The following is a 25,925-nucleotide window of genomic DNA, read 5'->3' on the forward strand; positions in this document are numbered from 1 at the left end:
CAGGAGCAGAGGGACTGGGGATGCATGTGTATATAGATTATTGAAGCTGGAAAGATAAGTAGAAAGAGCAATTAGTAAAGCATACACCGTCATCGGCTGCATTACTAGGGGATACAAGAACAAGGAAGTCATCTTGAACTTGTACAAAATGCTTGCTAGACCTCAGCTAGAGCACTGTGAGCATTGCAGTATAGCAAAAATTGTAAATGCATTGGAGAGAATGCAGAAGCAATTTACAAAAATGGTTTCAGCAATGAGAAATATCAGTTATGGGAATAGATTGAAGAAGTTAGGACTGTCCTGTTTCGAGAAGAGATTTGATGGAGGTTTCCAAAATCATGAATGGGCTGGATAGCTTTGATAGTGAGAAGTTGTTTCCTGTTCGTAAAAGAACAAGGAATGAGCAGACACAGATTTAAAGTGAAGTGCCAAAGAAGCAAGGGCAATGCGGGGGTGGGGAGGGGGGGGGGGGGGCGGCGATGGTGGACAGACTTTATCACGTAGCATGGAATTAGGGTATGGAATGCACAGGCCATATTGTGAAGGCGCATTCAGGATGAGGCATTCATGAAGGCTTAGTGTGATTCGTTGGAAAGAAATGGTGTGTACGGATAGGGAGAAAAGACAGGAGATTGATACTAGATGATAGAAATGATGCCTTCTGCATCACCACAATTCTGTGATTCTGGGTATCTGTCATGGCGTGGGTGAAGTGAGGTGAGTGGTACCCAAAACCAGTGTCGGGGGCTGTTTGAAATATTGGGACTAATGATTGTGAGGAGTCCAGCGGTGCAAGGGGTTGAGGAAAAAAGGGGTAGTCAGTTTAAAGTTTCCAGGGAGTTAGGCTCGGTTTTTCATTCTCCCGGGAAACTGATAATTTAATGGAAACAGGAATCTATGAATTCTCTGCCTGTAATAGATTCTTTTGGAGGGCTCTACATGCAAGGGAATTACCCATTGTAATTTTTAATTCGGCAGAGTTCCAAAGTGCAACTCCTGTCTACATTGTTCCAATGACCATCTGGCAATTGGAGTGCCCAGATTAGTGTATTGAAAATCTACAATACAAATATTGCCATTAAAAATGACTTTTATTTTTAAATCTGCATTGAAGTTTAATGTCCATTATCGTTGTGGTGACTGGGTCAGTTAAAATTGCCATGTAAAGATACTGAGGCTAATCCATTATTTCGGTTTTTAAAGTCAAGCTTGAGCTTGCTCCAAAGCATTTGAAATTCTAGTCTGAATTCCCTCTGCTTTTGCTTCTCTCCAACAATTTAAATATTCTACCAAAATAAAATCCTGCTCAAAACCAGCACACATGGTTAATCTTTTGATGGTTTGCTTTCAATGTGACTGTTCGTCAGGGTTTTGAATTCTGGTGTTTTGTTTTGAATAAGTGCTAGCTGCTGAGTTTTCTTTCTGGAGAGGATTCTAGCTTAATTATGGTATTGAGATGCATTCTGTGTGCCCGAAGATGCATTGCAAATGGTGTTATTTCTGAAACCTTGGTCAAAAAAAGTTGGTGAAATAGATGGTTGCTAAAGATCACATTTAAAATGTTCAAAAAGTCTTTGGCCGCCTGGAAGATTCAGGTTGGTTTATGTGGAATAAATAAAAGACTGTTGTAAAAGTTATGGTTGGGTACAGTCTGGCGATCATGTTTTAGTAATGTATTCTAATCTAGAATTATTTTTGCTAGTTTATTGAAAAATTCATTATGGATTATTTTAAATTAAGAGTTTACTGAGTTTACAGTTCGTTTTTGACATAATGTGATATTATCACCAGTGGTCTATTTTGTTGACTTCTATTAAGGAGTGCTTGTTTAGCCCATCTATCTGTGTGGCTTAGATCATAAGACATAGGAGTGGAAGTAAGGCCATTCAGCCCATCAGGTCCACTCCACCATTTAAATCATGGCTGGGCATTTCAACTCCACTTCCCTGCACTGTCCCCGTAGCCCTTGATTCCTTCTGAGATCAAGAATTTGTCGATCGCTGCCTTGAAGGCATCCAACGTCCCGGTCTCCACTGCACTCCATGGCAATGAATTCCACAAGCCCACCACTCTCTGGCTGAAGAAATGTCGTCTCGTTTCAGTTTTAAAATTACCCCCTCTAACTTTAAGGCTGTGCCCACGGGTCCTAGTCTCCCCGCCTAACGGAAACAACTTCCTAGCGTCCATCCCTTCTAAACCATACATTATCTTGTAAGTTTCTATTAGATCTCCCCTCAACCTTCTAAACTCTGAGTACAATCCCAGGATCCTTAGCCATTCATCATACGTTAAACCTACCATTCCAGGGATCATCCGTGTGAATCTCCGCTGGACACGCTCCAGGGTTAGTATGTCCTTCCTGAGCTGTGGGGCGCAAAATTGGACACAGTTTTCTAAATGGGGCCTAACTAGAGCTCTATAAAGCCTCAGAAGCTCATCGCTGCTTTTATATTCCAACCCTCTTGAGATAAACAACAACATTACATTCGCTTTCTTAATTATGGGCTCTACCTGCATGTTAACCTTCAGAGAATCCTGGACCAACACTCCCAGATCCCTTTGTATTTCTGCTTTGCAAATTTTCTCACCGTTTAGAAAATAGTCCATGCCTGTATTCTTTTTTCCAAAGTGCAAAACCTCACATTTAATCACATTGAATTTCATCATCCATTTCCTGGACCACTCTCCTAAACTGTCTGAATCTTTCTGCAGCTTCCCCACCTCTTCAGTACTACCTGCCTGTCCACCTATCTTTGTATCATCGGCAAACTTTGCCAGAATGCCCCCTGTCCCTTCATCCAGATCATTAATGTATAAGGTGAACAGCTGCGGCCCCAACACTGAACCCTGCAGGACACCACTCATCACCGGTTGCCATTCTGAAAAAGAGCCTTTTATCCCAACTCTCTGCCTTCTGTCAGACAGCCAATCCTCAATCCAAGCCAGTAGCTTGCTCCACACTTACAACATAACATTTTCTAATTTGTTGTCAAGAAAGGAAATAGGGAAATCCCTGGCAATTACAGACCAGTAAGCCTCACGTCTGTCGTCTGCAAGGTGTTAGAAAGGATTCTGAGGGATAGGATTTATGACCATCTGGAAGAGCATGGCTTGATTAAATGCAGTCAACACGGCTTTATGAGGGCCAGGTCATGCCTCACAAACCTTATCGAGTTCTTTGAGGATGTGACTAGAAAAGTTGATGAGGGTGGAGCTGTGGATGTGGTGTATATGGACTTCAGCAAGGCATTTGATAAGGTCCCCCATGGTAGGCTCATTCAGAAGGTCAGGAGGAATGGGATACAGGGGAACTTAGCTGTCTGGATACAGAATTGGCTGGCCAACAGAAGACAGCGAGTGGTAGTAGAAGGAAAATATTCTGCCTGGAAGTCAGTGGTGAGTGATGTTCCGCAGGGCTCTGTCCTTGGCCCTCTACTGTTTGTAATTTTTATTAATGACTTGGATGAGGGGATTGAAGGATGGGTCAGTAAGATTTCAGATGACACGAAGGTTGGAGGTGTCATTGACAGTATAGAGGGCTGTTGTAGGTTGCAGCGGGACATTGACAGGATGCAAAGATGGGCTGAGAGGTGGCAGATGGAGTTCAACCTGGATAAATGCGAGGTGATGCATTTTGGAAGGTCGAATTTGAAAGCTGAGTACAGGATTAAGAATAGGATTCTTGGCAGTGTGGAGGAACAGAGGGATCTTGGTGTGCAGATACATAGATCCCTTAAAATGGCCACCCAAGTGGACAGGGTTGTTAAGAAAGCATATAGTGTTTTGGCTTTCATTAGCAGGGGAATTGAGTTTAAGAGTCGTGAGATCTTGATGCAGCTCTATAAAACTTTGGTTAGACCGCACTTGGAATACTGCGTCCAGTTCTGGTCGCCCTATTATAGGAAGGATGTGGATGCTTTGGAGAGGGTTCAGAGGAGGTTTACCAGGATGCTGCCTGAACTGGAGGGCTTATCTTATGAAGAGAGGTTGACTTAGCTTGGACTTGTTTCATTGGAGAAAAGGAGGAGGAGAGGGGACCTAATTGAGGTATACAAGATAATGAGAGGCATAGATAGAGTTGATAGCCAGAGACTATTTCCCAGGGCAGAAATGGCTAACACGAGGGGTCATAGTTTTAAGCTGGTTGGAGGAAAGTATAGAGGGGATGTCAGAGGTGGGTTTTTTACAGAGTTGTGAGAGCATGGAATGCGTTGCCAGCAGCAGTTGTGGAAGCAAGGTCATTGGGGACATTTAAGAAACTGCTGGACATGCATATGGTCACAGAAATTTGAGGAGGCATACATGAGGATCAATGGTCGGCACAACATCATGGGCTGAAGGGCCTGTTCTGTGCTGTACTGTTCTATGTTCTATGTTTTATTGTTATATACTCCTGGTGTGTTTGTGGTCAGATGTTGAATTTAGTAATTAAATTTTGTACAGCATGACTATATTTTGCAAAATGTTTCTGTTCGGTTTTGTGGAAGCTTGCTTAAATGAAATCAATTACTGAGTGTTATTAGATGATGTGAAGTTCTGTTTTAAAAATTTCATTTCATCTGTCCAAGAATAGATCTTGAGAGGTCATGGTTTTAGGATAAGGTGTAGCAGATCAAAAACTGATGAGTAGAAATTGCTCCTCTCAAAGGGTAGTGTATCTGGGGTAGTGAATTCCACAGAGTACAATGGATGCTGGAGGAACATTGAGTAAATTTGAGGATGAGATAGACAAATTCTGAATTAGGAAGGGTAATTGGAAAGCAAGCAGGAACATAGAATTTAGGCTGAGACGATGCCAACCATAATTGTATCAAATCGCAGAGCAGGCTTGAGGGGCTGACGCTTCTGATTCTAGTTCTGGTATTCTTTTGTAATTAGATGGGCAAAGTATTACATAACATTGCACTGTCGCGCTCTCGCTCTCGACATTTTCAAATTGTGGTGCATTTGACACATCTTCCCAACTTGGAATCACTTTCGTCGTCGTGTTTCCTAACTTCTCAAAACAAAAAAAAAATTGGTTCTAATGTTTGGATGAAATTCCCTGGTCCTAAACTGCTGAACAAGCAAAAACAAATCTATTTGCTGTCCTTGGCATCTAATATTTTGGACTCCCACAGATACCTAGAATACCCCTCCTCCCACCCACCCTCCTGCAAAAATTCCATCCCCTATTCCCAATTCCTCTGCCTCCGCCGCATCTGCTCCCACGATGAGGCATTCCACTCCCGCATATCCCAGATGTCCAAGTTCTTCAAGGACCGCAACTTCCCCCCCACAGTGGTCGAGAACGCGCTTGACCAAGTCTCCCGCATTTCCCGCAACACATCCCTCACACCCCGCCCCCGCCACAACCGCCCCAAGAGGATCCCCCTCGTTCTCACACACCACCCCACCAACCTCCGGATACAACGCATCATCCTCCGACACTTCCGCCTCTACAATCCGACCCCACCACCCAAGACATTTTTCCATCCCCAACCCTGTCTGCTTTCTGGAGAGACCACTCTCTCCGTGACTCCCTTGTTCGCTCCACACTGCCCTCCAACCCCAACACACCCGGCACCTTCCCCTGCAACCGCAGGAAATGCTACACTTGCCCCCACACCTCCTCCCTCATCCCTATCCCAGGCCCCAAGATGACTTTCCACATTAAGCAGAGGTTCACCTGCACATCTGCCAATGTGGTATACTGCATCCACTGTACCCGGTGTGGCTTCCTCTACTTTGGGGAAACCAAGCGGAGGCTTGGGGACCGCTTTGCAGAACACCTCCGCTCAGTTCGCAATAAACAACTGCACCTCCCAGTCGCAAACCATTTCCACTCCCCCTCCCATTCTTTAGATGGCATGTCCATCGTGGGCCTCCTGCAGTGCCACAATGATGCCACCCGAAGGTTGCAGGAACAGCAACTCATATTCCGCTTGGGAACCCTGCAGCCCAATGGTATCAATGTGGACTTCACCAGTTTCAAAATCTCCCCTCCCCCCACCGCATCCCAAAACCAGCCCAGTTCATTTTCCCCCCCCCGCCACTGCACCACACAACCAGCCCAGCTCTTTCCCTCCACCCACTGCATCCCAAAACCAGTCCAACCTGTCTCTGCCTCCCTAACCTGTTCTTCCTCTCACCCATCCCTTCCTCCCACCCCAAGCTGCACCTCCATCTCCTACCTACTAAGCTCATCCCACCTCCTTGACCTGTCCATCTTCCCTGGACCGACCTATCCCCTCCCTACCTCCCCACCTATACTCTCCTCTCCACCTATCTTCTTTTCTCTCCATCTTCGGCCTGCCTCCTCCCCTCTCTCCCTATTTATTCCAGAACCCTCACCCCATCCCCCTCTCTGATGAAGGGTCTAGGCCCGAAAAGTCAGCTTTTGTGCTCCTGAGATGCTGCTGGGCCTGCTGTGTTCATCCAGCCTCACGTTTCATTATCTTGGATTCTCCAGCATCTGCAGTTTCCATTATCTCTGAGCTTTTCCAGCAACTTTGTTTTTGTTCCTGATTTAGAGCATCTGCAGTTCTTTTGGTTTTTACCTGAGATTTGCTTGGCTGTCCTCTAACCTCCATGTATACCAGCAGTTGTAAAGAAGCCAGCATTTTGTGTACAGCTGCTTGTTTTGTCGATGCTGAATTTGTCTCCGGACCCTTAGGTTTACGTGGATCTTGACTGTTTCTGGCTTTTTACTATTTAGAAAGGCAAGCCCATTTGACTTCCAAAGTGGCTAACCACCTGCTTAGTTATATTGAAATCTATTTTCCACAGTATTGTCTATTCCCTAAATCCATCAACTTTTTAAACATAATTTAATGCTTCAATTTATACTGCATACAATCTGTTCGTCGTTGTGTTGAGTCAAAGTTTGACCTGTGGGTTTACTGTCTCATTTTAAATCATTATAGAATATGATGAATGGTTGACAGCCCATCAACTGTACCTGCAGAACACCAGTCTGTCTCCAATTGCTCAGTTAATTTTCAAATCAGTTCAATGTTTTGCCTTCATTTTCATGAGCTTAAATTCGGTCACCTTTGAGAGATTTTATCAGATGCTGTTTGGAATGAAAGTGTTCCTTTTTTTGTTAATAAGCAGCTTTGAACAAGTTTTATCAGTCTTAATTTATCAATGACTATCACTTTTTTTCAATCAACTGACAATGTTCAAGTCGTTGCGTCTTTTTTATAGAATCAAGTAATTTCCTGACCACAGTTAATAGGTTAATTTATCTAATGCCCTGGTTTAAGCTTTTTTTATCTCTCAATTCATGGAGTAGACATAAAACTTCCAAACTAAAGCAAAGCTTTCAGATTTGAGACTGTTCAAAGGTTATAATTAGAGTGTTCTCATCACCTTACTTCAAAATTTTGGAAGCCATCTTGCTCTGGTCATCTGTCATTCTTCAACTTTTTTCTTCTATTCATTTGTGGGATGTGGGTGTCACTGGCTGGCCAGCATTTCTTGCCCATCCCTAGTTGCCCTTGAGAAGATGGTGGGGTGCTGCCGCCTTGAACCGCTGCAATCCTCCTGCTGTAGGTTGACTCACAATGCTATTAGGGAGGGAATTCCAGGATTTTGACCTAACAACGATATATTTCCAAGTCAGGATGTTAAGTGACTTGGAGGGGAACTCAGAGGTGGTGATGTTCCCTTATATCTGCTGCCGTTGTCCTTCTAGATGGAAGTGGTCATGGGTTTGGAAGGTGCTGTCTGAGGATCGTAGGTGAATTTCTGCAGTGTATCTTGCAGACTGTACACTCTGCTGGTACTGAGGTGGTGGAGGGTGTGAATGCTTGTGGATGTAGTGCAATCAAACAGGCTGCTTTGTCCAGCGTGGTGTCAAGCTTCTTGAGTGTTGTTGGAGCTGTACTCATCCAGGCGAGTAGGGAACATTCCACACTCCTGCCTTGTGCCTTATAGATGGTAGACAGGCTTGGGGGAGTCAGGAGGGGAGTTACTCGCCACATTGTTCCTAATTTCTGGCCTGCCCTTGTCGCCACTGTGCTAATGTGGTGAGTCCAGTTGAGTTTCTAGTGAATGGTAGCCCCAGGGTGTTGGTAGTAGGGGATCCAGTGATGGTAACACCATTGAATGTCAAGGGGCGGGTGTTAAATTGGTGATGCTCATAGCCTGGCAATTGTGTGGCATGAATGTCACTTGCCACTTGTCAGCCCAAGCCTAGATGTTGTCCAGATCTTGATACATTTGAATGTGGACTGCTTCAGTATCTGTGGAGTCACAAATTGTGTTGAACATTGCGTCATCATCGGCTATCATCCCCATTTCTGACCTAACGATGGAGGGAAAGTTACTGATGAAGCAGCTGAAGATGGTTGGGCCTAGGGCATTACCCTGAGAAACTTTTATTCATTACTGGTCCTTTTCTCACATTGATTTTGGTGAGCCAATGCTCCTGATTCAATATTAGTTTCTAGAACAGGCTATCTGGTGTGCTAACTCTTTTCATCTCCTGTAAGTAATGATGCAAAGTAACTGTCAACCTATCAAACGTCTATGTTCTGTTTGCAAAAAAGATTCTGAGCTTCCAGTTGCCTGCCACTTTAACACACCATCCTGTTCTCTGGCGAACATCTCTCTCTCTGGCTTGCTGCAGCGTTCCAGCGAAGCTCAATGCAAGCTGAAAGAACAACATCTCATTTTTCACTTGGGGCCCTGCAACTGTCCAGACTCTGTAGAGTTCACTGATTTTAGGGCCTGAACTTGCCCATGTTCTAGTCCCTTACCTCACACACCAGGCCTTGTTGTCACATAGCCTGCCATTACATATCCGCTGTTAGTAACTAACAGCTATTCATCCTCCTAGCCAGATCATTATCAACTCTTTTGTCTAGCCAACTGCTCTTCTCTAGCTTTGGGCACTATCCTTTATCCTATTATTTAGCCCCTACCCCATCCCTCTCCCTCTCCCTCTCCCTTAACATTTTCGTATCAGTTCTGAGGAAGGGTCACTGGACCCAAAGCATTAACTCTAATTTTTTTTCTTCACAGATGCTGCTAGACCTGCTGAGCTTTTCCAGCAGTTTCTGCTTTTCTTCCTGATTTACAGCATCCACAGTTCTTTTGATTTTTAACTGTCGATCATGTCTGGCAGTTCCTTATTTTCATCAACAAAACTACCATTATGCTTTTTCGAGGAGCCCATGTTGTTCCTTGCTGCCCTCTTGCTCCGAATATAATTATAACTCGTTTTTCTTTGTTTACTTCGGTGTCCCCTGCATGTTACTTTTCATAGTCCGTTTCTGTAGCTCTTGCTGCCTGTTTTGAAGCAGTGATAGAATGGTGACAGCAAGCAAGAAGCTGATCAGGTTATCATGTGCGTGCTGGCTCTGGATAAGTGCATCTCGCGTAATCCTGTTCTCCTGCAGTCCTGCAGTTTGTTTTTCTGATAATTGTGGCAATTTTTGGATAATTATTCAATTCTCTCTTCAAGGCCTCCTTTGAATCTACCCTCCCTGGCATTCTCGGGTAGCGTATTCCAGATCCTAGCAACTTGCTGCATTTAAAATAAAACTTTTCCTTGTGTTGCTGTGGTACTTTTGTCAATAACCTTAGATTGATGGCCCAGATTTTGAATTTTTTTGCCTGTTTGGCCCTATCTACGATTTTGCACATCTGTATCATTTTGTTCTTTGCATCTCTCCCAGTTACTAGAGTCTGTATCTTTTTGTACACTTTTTGTATGCTGTTGCCTTGTTTTATGTCATGCTTTACCTTTTATAGTTGCCCATGGTGTTTGTCAGCAAGTAGCATTCTCTCTCCCTTTGGGCTGTAATCCCTGCCAGATTTTGTATTTTGCTTACTCCCACACTCAACTTCAGTAGCACTGGAACAAGATATTATTCAACTCTCTGGATCATTTACAGTGACACTGTAAGAAACCAAAGTTGGATTTGGACACCAGACTCCAGCTTGTGCTCAAGTAATCAGCCATTCTAAGAATGGCAGAATCTAATAGAATGATACCCACACTAAGCCGAAATTCCACATGGATAAATCCGAATTAAAGTTTTGTAAATTTGACACGTGACTGTATCAATCTAGCTTGATAAGAAATAGGGACTCATCCCTTTGTGTCATCCCTTGTTAATGATAAAATCCACGACCCCTGACTGCTTCCAATATGTTTGTTCATGCTATGGCTGTGCAAGATATGGAGAACAAGGAGGAGCAGACTAATGACATCCAACTCATACCAGTCCAATTTCTCACTGGCCTGTAGGAGACTGGCATGGAGATTCAAGTAGGGAAAACTATCGAAATGTTAATGAAGGTGGACGATGTTGAATGATGCATGGTGGAATTCATGGATGAGACAGTTGTAGGCACAATACCTTCTTCAGCCAAAGTGCTTGAGGAGGCCAGTGACCCTGAAGAGTCTAATGAATTAAGGCCTTAGAGATGCTCCAGGACTTGCCCCGGCAGCGCAAAAGCGCCAGTAACGTGCCACCCCAAGAAAAATTAGTTTTTCTGATGCTGATTTCCAGCATTTTTCAGTGCCTCTTTTGAGGTCAGGTTATTGTAAGATGTGAGCAAGTGGAGTATTAGAGATGTTTTTCTCTCACTTATTCTGCACTGTGTCACAATAAAATGCCAACTTAAAACAGTGTGCATCAAATTACAAGGGATCTCCTTAATGATCGCAAAGCTCCACTTAAAACATATGCAGATTCCCTGGGATTCGACTCCTGCATTTTACTGTATGCCAATGACTTTCTTACCAGCTGCATGGGTTGCAGTTTTTCACACACATCTCGCTGCTCACATCTTATTCTATTCTACAGTCCAGTTCCTCGAGTAAACGTAAACTCACTAACCTTGACTTAGTCCATATTTTGCTGTGTCAATGTCAAATTCTTTCTTTTGTCTTTCAAATTCTTCTATATCCTGACCTTGCACAACCTAACCTCAACAGTTTTTGTTCACTTCTTTACTTTTCCAAATTAGAAACGATGGGCTTCTGTTCCACTTGACATTCAGTGACATAAATCTCTGACATTTTGGTAACATGCATGGAAATGTGTACTAACTGCCTCTGCTTTGCTTTCCCAATTTCCCACCATTCAAAAGCCTCAAGATTTAACCTTGATCTAGCCTTCACTCATCATTCCAACCCTGTTGCATTTTTGGTTATTTTGACCTTGTGAAGCACTTCGTGACTTTACTGTAACATCAGAAGAATAATGTAAGTTTAATTGACTATTATTAAATCATTAGTATTCTGATGTATTTAAAATTACAAACTTAATGAATGGCAATACTTAACATTTTGACTTGTGTCCAGCCTTCTTTGAAAGAATTGCAACATCTGTGGAGATAGTTTGATGTATTGGAGGAATCCTGAAGCTGCATTAAAGAACATAGTTATTAATCAGCTAACTTCTAGCCATTTTTCTAAAAGATTTGGTATCATTTAGTTATTTAGCTTCTTACTTTGCTGTTCTACTGGTGGAAAATATATTTTGTTAAATGGTGATGAATAACTCATATGCATTTACTTTGAAACTAGGAAATGCTGAAAACTCTTGACAATGCTGATAACTATTTCTTTCAATAAATTTACATTCTAATGGAGTTTTCTTTTTAAAGTAGATTTAGTACTTTGCTGATAGATCCTGTAGCAATGTGGCGTTCAATCTCATAGATTTAATATAAAGCCTGATGAAAAAATGACAAACTGCTTATATATGTGATTTTCCATGTTTGGGATATTGCTGTATGCAAATAGAAGATGGGTGTACCTAACTTAACAATACTGATTACTTTAAAACTGTTTAGAGCTGCTTTGAAACATTCTTGAGGATATGATAGAGACATGAATGCAAATTCCTTGTATCTCTCTGTAAAAGGAATTTTGCTTATTCAATCTTCACAAGGCTTAAAAGACAAGCTGCTTATGGAACAGGACACATTGTGGCTCCTATAAGACTTATTTGAGGCTGAAGATATTTGACAGTGGCAACAGAGCACACAGAGATCACATTTAATATTACATTGCATCTATTTGAAACGGTCTGAAGTTTGCACAATGGCACTTTCAGAATTGCTTTCAGTATTTGTTTGTTGAAATGGACTAGTTATAAGTGTGTAAAAACCTTCTTTGCACTATGGAATGTCATGGACCGTTTGTATAAACATTAAACTTCGATTTGTTTTGAATGTTTGTGTATGTGTGCGCTACTTGATTTTTACTGGCTATTCTTGTTTAGTGTTAATGAAATGGATGCTACTTAGAGTTTGTGCTAAACTCAGTTTCAAACAAACAAGTATAGCATACATCAATCCACTGACCTTGTTTTCACTTTCTGTTGTTTAACAGTATGTAATAGAATGTGAGAAAATTTGCACAGTATCATACTATTTTTACCCTATTGTAAATGGTGTAAACATACATTGAGATGAGGACAAATTGCTGGGTAACCAATCCAGAAAATACTTGTGACTAATCAAACATCAAGTTTTCAATGGCTTGGTGAATCTGGCAATGTGTGTAAACAGTACCAATTTAAGTTAAAAATATTTTGACAAAGGAGCAATATGGGCAATAGGACATAGTAACACAATTTAGCAATATTTTTGTTTTATTTACAGGAATTGTAATTCTACGAAGCTTCTCCTCTACTACCACTACAACCTCAGCAGGACACCCTCCCAGATATCTCCAGAGCTTCTGTCAGACTGCCAAGATTATGGCACGAGTCTGGGAAATGCTCTGTAATATCTGGGTCGCAGAGCTCAGATTCCAGACTGAAGTTCTTGTTTAATTTGTTTGTGGGATGTAGATCTCACGCCAAGTCCATTTTTAGTTTGCATTCCTAATATCCTTAAAGATGGTTGAGCTGATGACCTCCTTTATTAAACTACTTTAGTCAGTCTGGTGTTGATACACCCACAATCCCAGGACCTTATCTTCTCTCCCCCGCACATTGCTCCAAGTCACCGGCATTGATTGCCATACTAAAAGGTTTAATGAAGTCAGGGATAGCCAAGACCAGTTTTGACATGAGTATTGCTTTCAGCTTCTCAAAAGCTGTTTGGGATTTCTTTGACCATATCATCACTGCCTGTTTTCATCATAAATGCTTTGGTGGTATTGCTATCTTATTGAAATTTGGAACAAATTTTCAACAAAACTGCACATCTCCAAGAATCTCATGGTTTCGTGTGCTGAACAACAACAAAATTTTTGATTGTGTGCCTTCAAGGGGCCTGAGAAAACTCTTTCAGTTGGATTTGGGTGAAATCTCTCCTCTGGTTGGAGTTATACCCAGCAGAAAGAAAGATGGTTGTTGTTGGAGGTCAGTCCCCAGATCCAGGACTTTGCAGGAGTTCTTCAGTGTAGTTTCCTCCTTCAGCTACGTCATCAGGAATCTTCCCTTCAGCATGTCAGAAATCGGAATGTTTGCTTTTGATAAAATGTCTACTTTTGGAATCTTTTGTATTAAATATTACAAACAATGTAAGTACAGATAGTGCTGAGAACAAAACAATACTTTATCATGGCAGCCTCGTTTAGTGGAACTAAAAGCGCCAATCTATTAAGATTTCACATACATTTGTTCAGTATTGCTCACAACCACTCGTACTGAAGTAGTCTGTATCTGCTTACAACAAGATCTGAATAACATCTCTGACATGGGCTGATATGTGGCTGAATTGAAAATAATCTTTTGTGTTGACCAATACTAAAAGATGTTAACTTACCAAATTATATGGATGTGCGGTAGTTTGTGTGAGTGATTTTTTTTTTGTTTCAGTCATTGTTGATCCATTTTTAATTTTCCATGTCAGTGATTGTGGTATTTAAATATGAATGTTTAACATGGATGAACAAGCCTGTAAGTGGGAGAGTCCACTCTTCGTATTTATTTGGCTCCTTATTGTTCCTATTGGCTGTTGGCTCTGGACTATTTTTGGTGCTGTGCAAATGTAATAACAATTCTCAATTTAGTAGCTGCTTTGTGTTTTCAGTAGTTCAATGAATTTCTAGGCCAGGTAGGGAGGACACGTGTTATTTGTATATTATTCTGCAGCTGCCGTAGCCAATGTTGCTCTTAATCACAGATGGAATAATTGGCCAATATATTCAAATACAATATAAAAATGACAACATATTCTTTAGAATCAAATACAATGCAGGATTCAGTTGATTTAAAACATTTTCAGTTTCTTAGATTAGATTAATCAATGCTGGGTAACGTGATGCTGGATCAGAGCATTTCCATTATTATATAAGACATCTAATGTCAGCACAACTGTACAGAACGTACAGCACAATATTCAGCTCATGTTGCCTAGGTGATAACCTGACCAAGCAGAATGCTGACCAATCTTTGTTTCAGTGAAATCACTGGAAACTGAATCAAGAAGATCCTGTAAAGGTCAAGTGATCCAGGTTTATGTAACCCAGGTGGTATAGTTACGTCATCTGAATGTGACTTTCTTACAGTGTGAATTTGCCCATATAATACCTTGGCCGAAATGGTATTCGATCCATGACAGGTGATTGAATGAAGTGCTTTCGTCTCCTGAGAATAGTGAAATGTCAAGACAAGAAATGCCACTGCAAAATTTCAAAAGTAAGTATACCTTTTTAAAATTTTCTCCTTGTCTTTTTTTTACAGATTCCACAAAGAAACTGAAAGATGTTTTGGACGAATTTCATGGGGATGGAGTGCTGTCTAAATATAACCCTGAGCAGGTGGTAATAGCTTCCTTTCCTGTTTTGACTTTGTGTAGTTTTCAAAAACTAATGCAAGTTTTTTAATTAACCATTAAGAGCTGATCGTTCACAGCTTTCAAAATAACTGATTCCTGCAAAATATTTGAAAGTAGGAAGTATTTAATAAATTGCAGTGTAGCCTGTGAGTTAACTGATAAAGTTTAGCTTTAAGAATCATGAGATATCTTGATCGTCTTCAAGTCATCCTTCTCCAACATTACATGTGGAAGTAATGCTTTTATTGTACTCTTCTCGATAGCATTGATTGCATTTCATTTTTTCTCCTATTTATAATAGTAATTTAAGCTCTTGTGTAGTATGGATTGTTGTTGTTAATTTTCTGCCCAGTGGTTTGCAACTTAGTTAATGAGTGGTATTGTGAAGAACTTAAAATCAATCAACTTTTTTTATTGAAATCAGACTATATAAGTGGACCACAGCTGTGATTTCTATTACACAGTTTATTTAATTAGAAATTAAAGTTACTGTTGATTGGTGTCACAACAAAATTCTCAATTTTGGGTGGTATTAAGATTTAAAGATAAGGGCTGTTTCAAGTAGTATACATTATACTGGAGCCTTATTGCCCAAAGGGCCTCCAGGTTTGACTTCTGCTCCAAGTTAAGTAACCTAAGCTTGTCATCAGGTATACTTGTAATTTAGTTGATCGAGGTTATTTAGAAGGTGCTGTTGACGAACTCTTGGCAAGTTGCTGTGATGTATTTTGTCAACGGTAAACATGGATGCTGCAACTGAGCCAGTGCTGGAAACGGGATATTTAAGGGAGCAATGCTTTGCCCAAAATGGTGTTGAGCTTCTTGAGTATTGATGTAGCTGTACTCATCCTGACAAGTGCATAATATTTCATTATGTTCCTGACTTCTGCCGTTGTGGATATTGAACAAGCTTTGGGAAATCAAGACTTCAATTACTCACTCTAGAAATTTCCACTTCTGACCTGCTCTTGTGTAGACAGTATTTATGGACAGTCAATGGTAACATCCAGGATTGGTACTTGGGGAATTCAGTGATTGTAATGTTTTTGAATGTGAGAGGGAAACTGTTAGATTTTCTCAGGAGATTGTTACTGCCAGGTAATTGTGTGACACAGTTGTGATATTTCTAACTTCTAAACCCAGCCCTGAATCTGGTCCACACTTTGTTTCACATGAGCACAGGTTGTTTCAATATCTCAGGAGTTGTGATGGTAATGAACACTGAGAAGCATCAGCAGATATCTGAAGCTGAGTATGCCTGGCAGAGTTCAAAGTGGCCATTTGTGGACAAGTTGTTACTAAGTAAGTGCTGCTTGATGGCACTGTCAGCAACATCTTCTAAATCTTTTATGATTGGAACAGTAATTGGCTGGATTATATTTGTCCTGCTTTGCCAATTGGCACATGAGTAAATGTTAACATTTTTGGGTAGATGCCCTTTTGCAGCTTGGAAACCCAAGTTAAAGTTCCCAATTACATGTTGTTCCAGTAAGGGAGAAATTGTAAGTTAGTGCGTACTGAACTGGGTGAAAGAGTTCATGGAATTGTCTTCAATAATGTAGCAGTAAGATTAAAGCATAGTATGTCACCAAATATAATGTATTGTGGTATTCAATCTGAACATAGATTAAACAGCGTGGTATGCAGTCAGGCCTGAAGACCACTCTGGACGTTGCATTTCCTCACTGCAGTCTTCTGTGTCAGATTCTCACATATTTGCAGGGAATAGAGGAGATATGGCTCCCACTTGACACTCTCTTGTTTAGATTAGACTAGGTTAGATTCCCTACGGTGTGGGAACAGGCCCTTTGACCCAACAAGCCCACACCGCCCCTTAGAGCATCCCATCCATACGCATCCCCTTATAACCCACACACCCCTGAACACTATGGCCAATTTAGCATGGCCGATCCACCTAGTATGCGCATCTTTGCACTAAAGACTCCCTTTTTAGCATTTAATATTAGATGAAATGGCCTCTTTTTTAATGGAGCAGTGTCCGAAGCCATGATAATTCATTGCTGTGCAGTTGTGCTAAGAAAGATGGGAAGATTGCCTCATGTAGTCATTGAGCAGTGTATTTGGTACTGAAAAGCTCTTTATTTCACAACTGACCTGCTAGCTGCAGGCTTCTTTTGTTTCTCAGTACTTAAATTTCCATCTGGGTGTGTTTTTTTTTTGCTGAATCCCTAGTTCTTTGGAAGGCCTTTGATCAAGATTCACCCTCAACATAGACAGATGTCCTTTTCCATTACAGGAGTTGGCTTTCAATATATTGTGGGAGATTCCATGATGAAATGCGTGCCTTTTGAAATTATTAGTAATTGACAATGCTAAAGCAATTTTCAACCATTTGAGAATTAAGCAAGTAATAATTATGATGGAGTAGAGGTGTATTTGGGTAGAACTTATTTTGCAAATTTGTGGACTGTTCTCAACAAACGAAGGTGTGCTGGACTTGTTAATGTTGTCCTCCATGTCTTTAACCCTGTAGTTCTAGGAGTAAAGGAGTTCAAGACTTCCACTGGTGCTTTCTACGTGACATTGTTGTTATTAAACTTGAACAGAACAGTATATTCCAGGCAAGGTTTCCACCAAGAAAAGGTCATTTGCAAGTCTGCCTTTCTGTAATGTAAGCTACAGAAATGTGAGGCCAACTCCTCATTCTTGTGGTACTTAAGTTTTCAAATATTTCATGTTACAGATTGGGCGATAACTGTATGGCTGAGGTTTTATTGCTTTTCAATGTGGGAGTTCTGACTCTTTAAAGATTGGAATCATGCAATCCTTTGTTTTATATCAGGTCTCTTGAGTGTAAATTTTCAGTTGATACTGCTGTGTATTGCAGGCAAAGTTAATTATCAGACGTACTATTGTTTAGCTAAAACATCCATTTTTTTTATTCAGTCATGGATGTGGACAGTGCTGGCTGAGTCAGTATTTACTGCTCATTTCTAATTGACTTTGAGAAGTGGTGGCGAGCTGCCTTCTTGAACGGCTGTAGTACATATGTTGTAGGTAGAGCTACAATGCCATTTGTAAGGGGAATGATCCAATGACACTAGTGATTATATTTCTAAGTCAGGAATGGTTTGGAGGGTGTTCATGTTCCCATATATCTGCTTACATTGTGTCATTAGATGGAAGCAGTCATGGGTTTAGAAGGTGCTGCCGAAGTAGCTTGGGTGAATTTCTACAGTACATCTTGTAAATAATGTACGCTGTTGGTAATGAGCGTCAGTCGTGGAAGGAATGGATACTCATGAATGTGGTGCCAATCAAGTGAACTGCTTTGTCCAGGATGATGTCAAGCTTCTTAAATATTGTTGGGGCTGCACTCATCCAGTCAAGTGGGATGTATTCCATTACGCTCCTGACCTGTGCCACGTAGATGCTGGGCAGGCTTTGGAAGTCAAGGGTTGAGTTACTCACTGCAGTAATCCTAGCCTCCAATGTGCTCTTCTAACCATTGTATTCATATGGCAAGTCCAGTTGAGCTTTTGGTTGTGGTGACTCCCAATGTGTTAGTTGAGTATTCAGTGATGGTAACGTGGTCAACTACTGTCTCTCTCTTATTGAGATGGTCATTGCTTGGCATTTGTTTGATGCAAATGTTACTTGCCACGTATCAGCCTAAGTTTGGATATTGTCCAGGTCTTGCTGCATTTGCATCACTATCTGAGGAGAGATGCAGAAATGTCTAAAGGGCTGAGATGGCTGACCTCCAACAACCATAACTACCTTCCTGTTGCCAAGTATGATTTCAACCAGTAGAGAGTTTTCCTGTGATTGCCATTGACTCCATATTTCTGGGTTCCTTGATGCCATACATGGTTAAACGTGGCTTTGATGTTGAGTGCAGTCACTCTGAACTTGCCTGGGGAATTCAGCTTTTTGTGTTGGAACCGAGGCTGTGATTGAGGTCAGGAGCTGAGTGGCTCTGATTGAACCCAAACTGGGTGTCAGTATGCAGGCTATTACGGAGCAAGTACTGCATAATAGCATTGTTGATGACACCTTTCATCACATTGAAACCTGTTGCATAGGATGAGAAATTTATAACATTACTGTTGTGAGAATTTAGAATGTTTTCTAACAAGTAAGGCCAGCTGAAGTTTGGTTCGTTCTGTGATGATTTATTAAAATTTAGACAAGAAACTCATTTAAAATATTGTACTAATTCCAAGAAAAAGTGACAACAGTCATGTGCCTGTGGTGTTAATGAATTAGATTTTTATATTGTTGTGTTTATGATGAGTAAATACCTGAAGGCCATTCGTTTAGTTTTGAGTTCAAAGCAGTAGGTCAGGATCTAAATCTGGAAGAAACAGGAGTTCAGTTCCATTTCTTCTGGCAGCAGAATCAAACATTTTAGCTCAGGGAAGCATTCACCTCAACAGAACAGTTGTTTCTGGATTGTAGAGCAACAGAGCTTGCATAGAGATAGCAGGAACTGCAGATGCTGGAGAATCCGAGGTAACAAAGTGTCAAGCTGGATGAACGGAGCAGGAAGGCTGACGTTTCGGGCCTAGACCCTTCATTTCTGATTAAAGGTCTAGGCCCGAAACGTCAGCCTTCCTGCTCCTATGATGCTGCTTGGCCTGCTGTGATCATCCAGCTCCACACCATGTTACCAGAGCTTGTCAAATGATTGGAGGAGTTAAATTCAGACCACTAGAATTTTGAAAGGCTCGTACTAACAGACTCTGACAGGAACAGTAACATTGTCTCTGCATTGCAAGGAAGGTAAACTGTGAGGAGTTAGCTAAATTAAAAATTCAGATTTGAGATTAGAGTAAGTTTTGTTTGGAATCACATATCTGTAAAATGATAGTGTAGGGGGAACAGATTGAACCATTGTTTTGTTGTTTGCATTCAAATATTTCTAACTGTTACGTAGTTTTTTTTTGAAAGAACTTATTTTGTGCAATAAACCTATTACAGGCAACCTTTTCTTAAAAATCTGGCATTGAGTGAATCTGTTTTGGTGATGCACCACCATCAAAGAACTGCAAAAATTTAAAAATATGATCTATCAAGCCAGGTTTTATTCTGAGATGTGAATTGTCAAGTATTACCATCACAATGGATGTAAGTGTTCCCTTGGTGCTATTTGAAGAGCGGGGGAGTTCGCCCCTGTGTCCTTGTGCATTTTTTTTATCTCTTAACTAAAACCTAAAGCAAACAAAAAAGGCCATTTTTCTTTTCCTTGCTGTTTCTAGAATCCTGCGCAAATTGATTGTTGAAAGATGCAGCAGGAGTGGCTTCAGAAATGCTCATTTTGATGTAAAGTGCTTTGGAATATCCCGTGGTTGTGAAAGGCAGGCATAAATGCTTGTTTTATGTCAATTCATCAACCACATCCTATAAATGAAGTTGCTCTTCTAATAACCAAAATAAAGGCCTTTTTCAATAAAATTCAGCTCTTTAGCAAATGTTGGCTCATTTCTGTGGGATTTTCACGTTCAAATTTTCTGACAAATTATATGCCAGTTTACCATTTACGAAGAGAAGTTGAAATGGATCCTCCTTTGCATTCAGTAGTTCTGCTGTTGTACCAAAATCAATGACATTCCTATAAAAGCACAAGGCAGACAAAAATCACAATTCTTATAGCAGCAAAATAAATTGAAGGTAACAAGATAAATATTCACTGAATGCATTTGCTCATGTCACAGAAGTCCTATTGTCCAGCTGTAAGTATGTTTCTGTCTGCTGCCTGACAGACCTTGAGTTACGTTACTGTGAGGAAAAAGGCAAGTTATATTCCAGATATATAGATCTGATTTTAAAAATGTTTTATCAGAAATTTTTACAATTCATCAAATGAAGTGATTACGAAGTAGTAATCTGATTTTGTGTTTTCTTTCTTTTCTAATAATTTTGTTGTTGTTTTAGAGTAGGTCCCTGCAGGAGTAGATGCAGATTCTCAGATAATTGCTGCAGTCCAATGCCTCATTTGGGATTCACTGCTTTGTATTTTATTTTCGTGACCTGATGAAGTGATTTGACATGTTCTCAAAACGTCGTACGATGTTTTGACCTTGGCTACATTCTGTGGTAGCAAATTCCACAGGCTCACCATTCTCTCAGTGAAGAAACTTTGCCCATCTCAGTCCTGAATGGTTTTCCCCTACCCTCTTGACTCTGATCTCGATCATGGGCTCCCCACCATCGGGAACACCCTGCACCTACTCTGTCTAATACTGCTAGAATTTTATAAGTGTCTGAGGTACCCCCTTGTTCTTCTGAACTCCAGTGAGTGTAGACAGAAGGGATTCAATCGCTCTTCATTATCAGCCCTGCCATCCCTGGATTCAGTCTACTAAACCTTTTGCTACATTCCCTCCACAGCAAAACATCTCTCCTTGGATAAAGAGACCAAAACTGCCTGTACATTCAAGGTGCAGTCTCACCAAGGCCCTGTATAATTGCAACAAAACCTCCTTGTTCCTATACTCAAAGCCTCCCACTATGAATGCCAACCTGCCATTTTCTGCCTTTACCAACTGTTGTTACCTGCATGCTTACCTTCAGCAAATGGTGTATGAAGGCACCCAGGTCTCATTGCATATCAATTTACAACCATTCAGATAATCTGCCTTGCTTTCCTTGCTACCAGAGTAAATAAACTCTCCTTTAACCACGTTATACTCCATCTACCATGCATTTGCCCAGTCACTCAGCTTGTCTAAATAGCGCTGAAGTATCTATATCCAACTGGTAACTCATCATCCCACCCAGCTTGCTGTCATCTGCAAACATGGTGATATTCCATTTGGTTCCATCATCTAAATCATTGGTGTATATTGTGAATAGCTGTGGTCTTAGTACTGAACCCTGCAGCACTCCACCAGTCACTGTCTGATATTTGGAAGAAGCCCATGTTTGCTTCCTGCCTGCCAACCAGTTTTCTATCCATTTTCAGTACACTGTGTGGGACTTAGTCAAAAACCAAAAGTCCAAATAAACCAATCAACTGTAATGTTACACCCCAGAAGAATTCCAATGGATTTGTTCAACACAATTTCCCTTTCATAAATCTGTGCTATGTATCTAATTCTACCACTGTTTTCAAGGTGCTCTGTTATTAAATCATTTTTTCCATTATTAACATCAGGCTAATTTGATTTATAGTTCCCAGTTGTGTCTCTAACTCCCTTTTTTCAATAGAGGGGTTACATTAGTCACTCTCCGAACTGTTCCAGAGTCTTTCAATTCTTTGAAAATGATTGCCAATGTATCTGCAGTTTCTAGGTCCATTTCCTAAAGTACTCAGATGTGGATTATCAGGCCCTGGGGATTTATCAGCCTTCAATCCCACTAGGTTTCCCAACTAAAACTGATTTCTTAAAAATCCTCCCTCTCACTAAATCCTGTATGTTTATATCTATTTTTGTGAACGCAGAACCAAATTATATACTTAGTTGGAGAGAGCTAATGGGAACTGCAGATGCAGGAGAATCCAAGATAACACAGCGTGGAGCTGGATGAACACAGCAGGCCAAGCAGCATCTTAGGAACACACAAGCTGACGCTTCGGGCCTAGACCCTTCATCAGAAAAGGGGGAGGGGGAGCAGGTTCTGAAATAAATAGGGAGAGAGGGGGAGCCGACACACTACACTTTGAGCTGTTACCGAGGATCTCTGATCCGTTGCTAGATCTCTCGCGACCTTGTTTAAAAACCCGAACGCACGGTAAACTAAACCTTGTGGTGCAGCTGTGTACATTAGAAACTTCATTGGTACCTTTTATTCTTTGCCTGGAAAGTATACATGCTGCACCTGTTCCAACCCAAGAGAATAGGTGGCAGTCAATCATTCGCACCTTTTTTGATCTTACCTTGGTAAAGCAGAGTCAAGCTGTGGTTCAAAATTTAACTTGATAGTTAACAGTCAATCATCATTAACTGAATAATTTCCATGACAATGCCTCTATCAGTTAAAATCAAAATATCAACGCTTTCCTACAATAAAGGTGAAAAGCAATTACAAATTTATATTTTTGCAAATTGTCCTAATATGTGCCGGATGTAAACTTTGACGAACTCTGGCTTTTCTCAGCAATAGTCAAATTTGTAAAGTTCCAAATAACTTTTTTAAAGAAAAATGCTATACTGACCTGATTCAAAGACTGTATGTCTTGCCACTCTGCCAGAATAGTTACAGGAGGCGAGTTTCCTTATTGGCAGGAGGTCAGTGGTAGCAGCCCACATGGAGTTGTGCTGAGGTCTCAACGAATGGCTTTTTTAATTGGTGTAGATCGTGAGATAGAGAGCCCACACATTCAGATCTGCTGAGAACAAAACAAAAGGCAACATTGTTATTGCAGTCTCACAAGGCTGCCAACTTTAAAAGGGAAATTTGATATTTCACTGTCTGAAAGGATCATAGAACAGGATTTCAGATTTCAAGATTTTTTTAATAACCAATGAATGAAAACATTCAATATAGGAAAATCCCACCTTCTGGTTGCATTATATGGAGTTTCTTCAGACTTCCTTCATTTCTTAATTTTCCAGGAACCTGTCCAAAATGACTTTTTCTCCTAAGTGATCACTTCTGTTTTGGTTTTCTAACCAGGTAATGAGTAATTCCCAAGTTGGCTTTTTTGACGTGGGTTACCAGGGAGATTTCTGCTTCTAGTCAATCTTCCAGCATTACTGAAAGCCTTACAAACCTGGTCACTTTAATTCAAATAGGAGATCCACCTGCGTTCTGTGCAATGAGCTCAGAGATGCCTGCTGTCTCTCCTACTCTGTCTTATTCTTGTAGAAGCCCTTGTTTCTGAGTTTCAAGGATATCTTAGCTTTTTTTATTTCTACCTGTAGACTCTTAACCTCTCTGTGACAGTATGAATCACGTGGACCTTTTATCTGGGTGTATGTCCTAATTAACTCTGCTTTCCCCCTTCAAGTGTATTCTATTTTGAAATTGAATAAACAGTCTAAAGAATAAACATTTATAAAACCTCCCTGTGAAACTTGGAGCCTAAACTATCTATCCATTATCAGAACAGCTGTGCTGTCTACTGTTCAGTAAATCAGCCTGGGCTACATTGTCTCAATATCGCAACCAGACCGCACAGACTTGTTGCCAAGCAGAATTTGAAGCAGGTCACACGAACTCTAAATTGATACATTTAATTCAACAGGCATTCCAAAAACACATGAATTTCATGAATTTTTTTTTAAAGGGATCTTGATCAAATGAGTTGTGGACTGAAAATTGGCAAATGAAGTTCAATCTGAAGAAGTGTGAGATATGCATTTTGGTACAGCAAACAAGGGTAGGATTTATACAGTTAATGGTAGGTCTTTGGGTAGTATTATAGAACAGAGAGACCAAGGGGTGCAGGTATATAACTCTTTTGAAGTTTGTGCCACTACCCGACAGGGTGGTTAAAAAGACTTTTTACATGCTTGCCTTCACTGCTTACTCCTTTGGGCTTAGGAATTGGGAAGTCATGTTGGGGTTTGTACAGGACTTTAGTAAGGCCTCTTCTGGAATGCTTGTCTAGTTCTGGTCACCCCTTTATAGGAAGGATATTATTAAGTTGGAGTGGATTCAGAAGAGATTTACCAGGAGGATGGCAGGTTTGAATTACAAAGAAAGGCGAGGACTTTTTTTTTTCCACTGCAGTGTAAGAGGTTGAGAAGGGACATTATAGAATTTTAAAATATAATGAGAGGTATAGAGTTAGTGGTATGTGTCTTTTCCATAGGCTGGGGGATTCCAAGACCAGGAGGGGAGAGATATAAAAAGGACATGATGGGAAAATTGTTTGCATAGAGGGTGGTCCGAGTGTGGAATGAATTTCCCAAGGAAGTGGTGGATATGGGTACAGTTGCAACATTTAAATGACACCTGGATAAGTACATTAATAGGAAAGGTTTGGAGGGAATTGGACCAAGAGCAGCTAGGTAGGACTAGTTTAGTTTGGGATTATGTTTGCCCTGGAATGGTTAGACCAAAGAGCCTGTTTCTAATATGGTGTTCAATACTGGGCTGTACACTTTAGGAAGGAGTTATTGATCATGGAGGCAGTGCAGCACAAACAGGTAATCTGGCCCATCTTGTCTGTACCAGCGCACTGTACTGGTATCATGACTTATTGCCATTCTCCTGCTTTTTTCCACATCCTTGTTTGTGGTTTCTGTTTAAACAGCCATCCAACATCCTCTTGAATGACTCAGTCGAGCCTGCTGACACCGGACCTCTGAACAATGCATCATGGGCCTGAACCAAAGCTGTGATTTCCACCACCTCCCTCTCTCACTTTAAATCTGTGCCATCTTGTTCTTATTCCTTTCATGAGTGGGAACAGTTTCTCCCTGTCTCCTCTACACAGCCCCGTTGTGGTTTTGAAAACTTCTGTCAGACGTTGCATTGCCTTGACTTGCATTCAGCTTCAACCTCTGCAACCTGTCTTCATAACTGAAGTTTCTTATCCCTGGAATCATGCTTGTAAACGTCTTCAGCACTCAATCCAATGTGCTCTTATCCTCCCTGTACTTTGGATTCCAGAGCAGTACACAGTTCTCCAGCCCTTGTAAATCTCCTCTGCATAACTCAGTGTGTTCACATCCTTCCTAAATGGTGCTGCCCCAAACTGCTGGCAGTTCTCCAGCTGGGTTCTAAACAGTTTATTGTACAAGTGCACCATCATTTCCTGACTCTTGTATTCTACACTACTATTCATAAAGCCCAGGGTACATTACCAGAACTGAAGGGTTAAACTGCATAGAAGTTAATTGCAGAATAAAATGTGAGGTTCACAGAAATTTACAAGTTAAAGGACTGATTTGCAAGATGTTAAGGGGAAGAGAGAAGGTAGATAGAAAGAAATTACTTCCAATGTTTTGGGAACCTTTGACTTGCGAACATTTGCCTTGTCTACTGCTAGACTGTTAGTGTTATCAACCTGTCTATCTAATTCACAAGCACCATTTCATGCACTTCAGCCTCTCATCATCTCAGGAAAAATGACACTGATAGTATTTCCCCTACTAAAGGCTTTCTGGGGCTTGAGATACTTTACTCAATATGACTGTACCTAGCAGTGTTCCATAAGGATTGGTACTGGGTCCACTTTTGTCATTTATTTAAATGATTTGGATGATAATTTAGGAGACGTGGTTCGTCAGTTTGCGGATGGCACCAAAACTGGTATTGCGTGCACTCAAGAA

The 25,925-nt window shown here is 40.9% G+C and overlaps 1 protein-coding gene across 7 annotated transcripts in view; it reads left to right on the forward strand.

Moving 5' to 3' along the window:
- Positions 1-25,925, forward strand: part of LOC125454004 (diacylglycerol kinase beta) — a 505,848-nt gene that overhangs the window by 83,459 nt on the left and 396,464 nt on the right. For 5 of the 7 annotated variants that reach the window (XM_059647135.1, XM_048534235.2, XM_048534238.1 and 2 more), the window contains exon 4: positions 14,643-14,719. The exons of 1 other annotated variant lie outside the window; for it this stretch is intronic. In XM_059647135.1, coding sequence (XP_059503118.1) covers positions 14,643-14,719 — 77 coding nt within the window. Of the gene's footprint in view, positions 1-14,445; positions 14,521-14,642; positions 14,720-25,925 lie in introns of those variants that run through there. One more of the 7 variants, XM_059647136.1, reaches the window with a different exon arrangement.

Source organism: Stegostoma tigrinum, chromosome 7 (assembly GCF_030684315.1).
Source record: "Stegostoma tigrinum isolate sSteTig4 chromosome 7, sSteTig4.hap1, whole genome shotgun sequence".
In the NCBI taxonomy this organism is placed as follows: domain Eukaryota; kingdom Metazoa; phylum Chordata; class Chondrichthyes; order Orectolobiformes; family Stegostomatidae; genus Stegostoma; species Stegostoma tigrinum.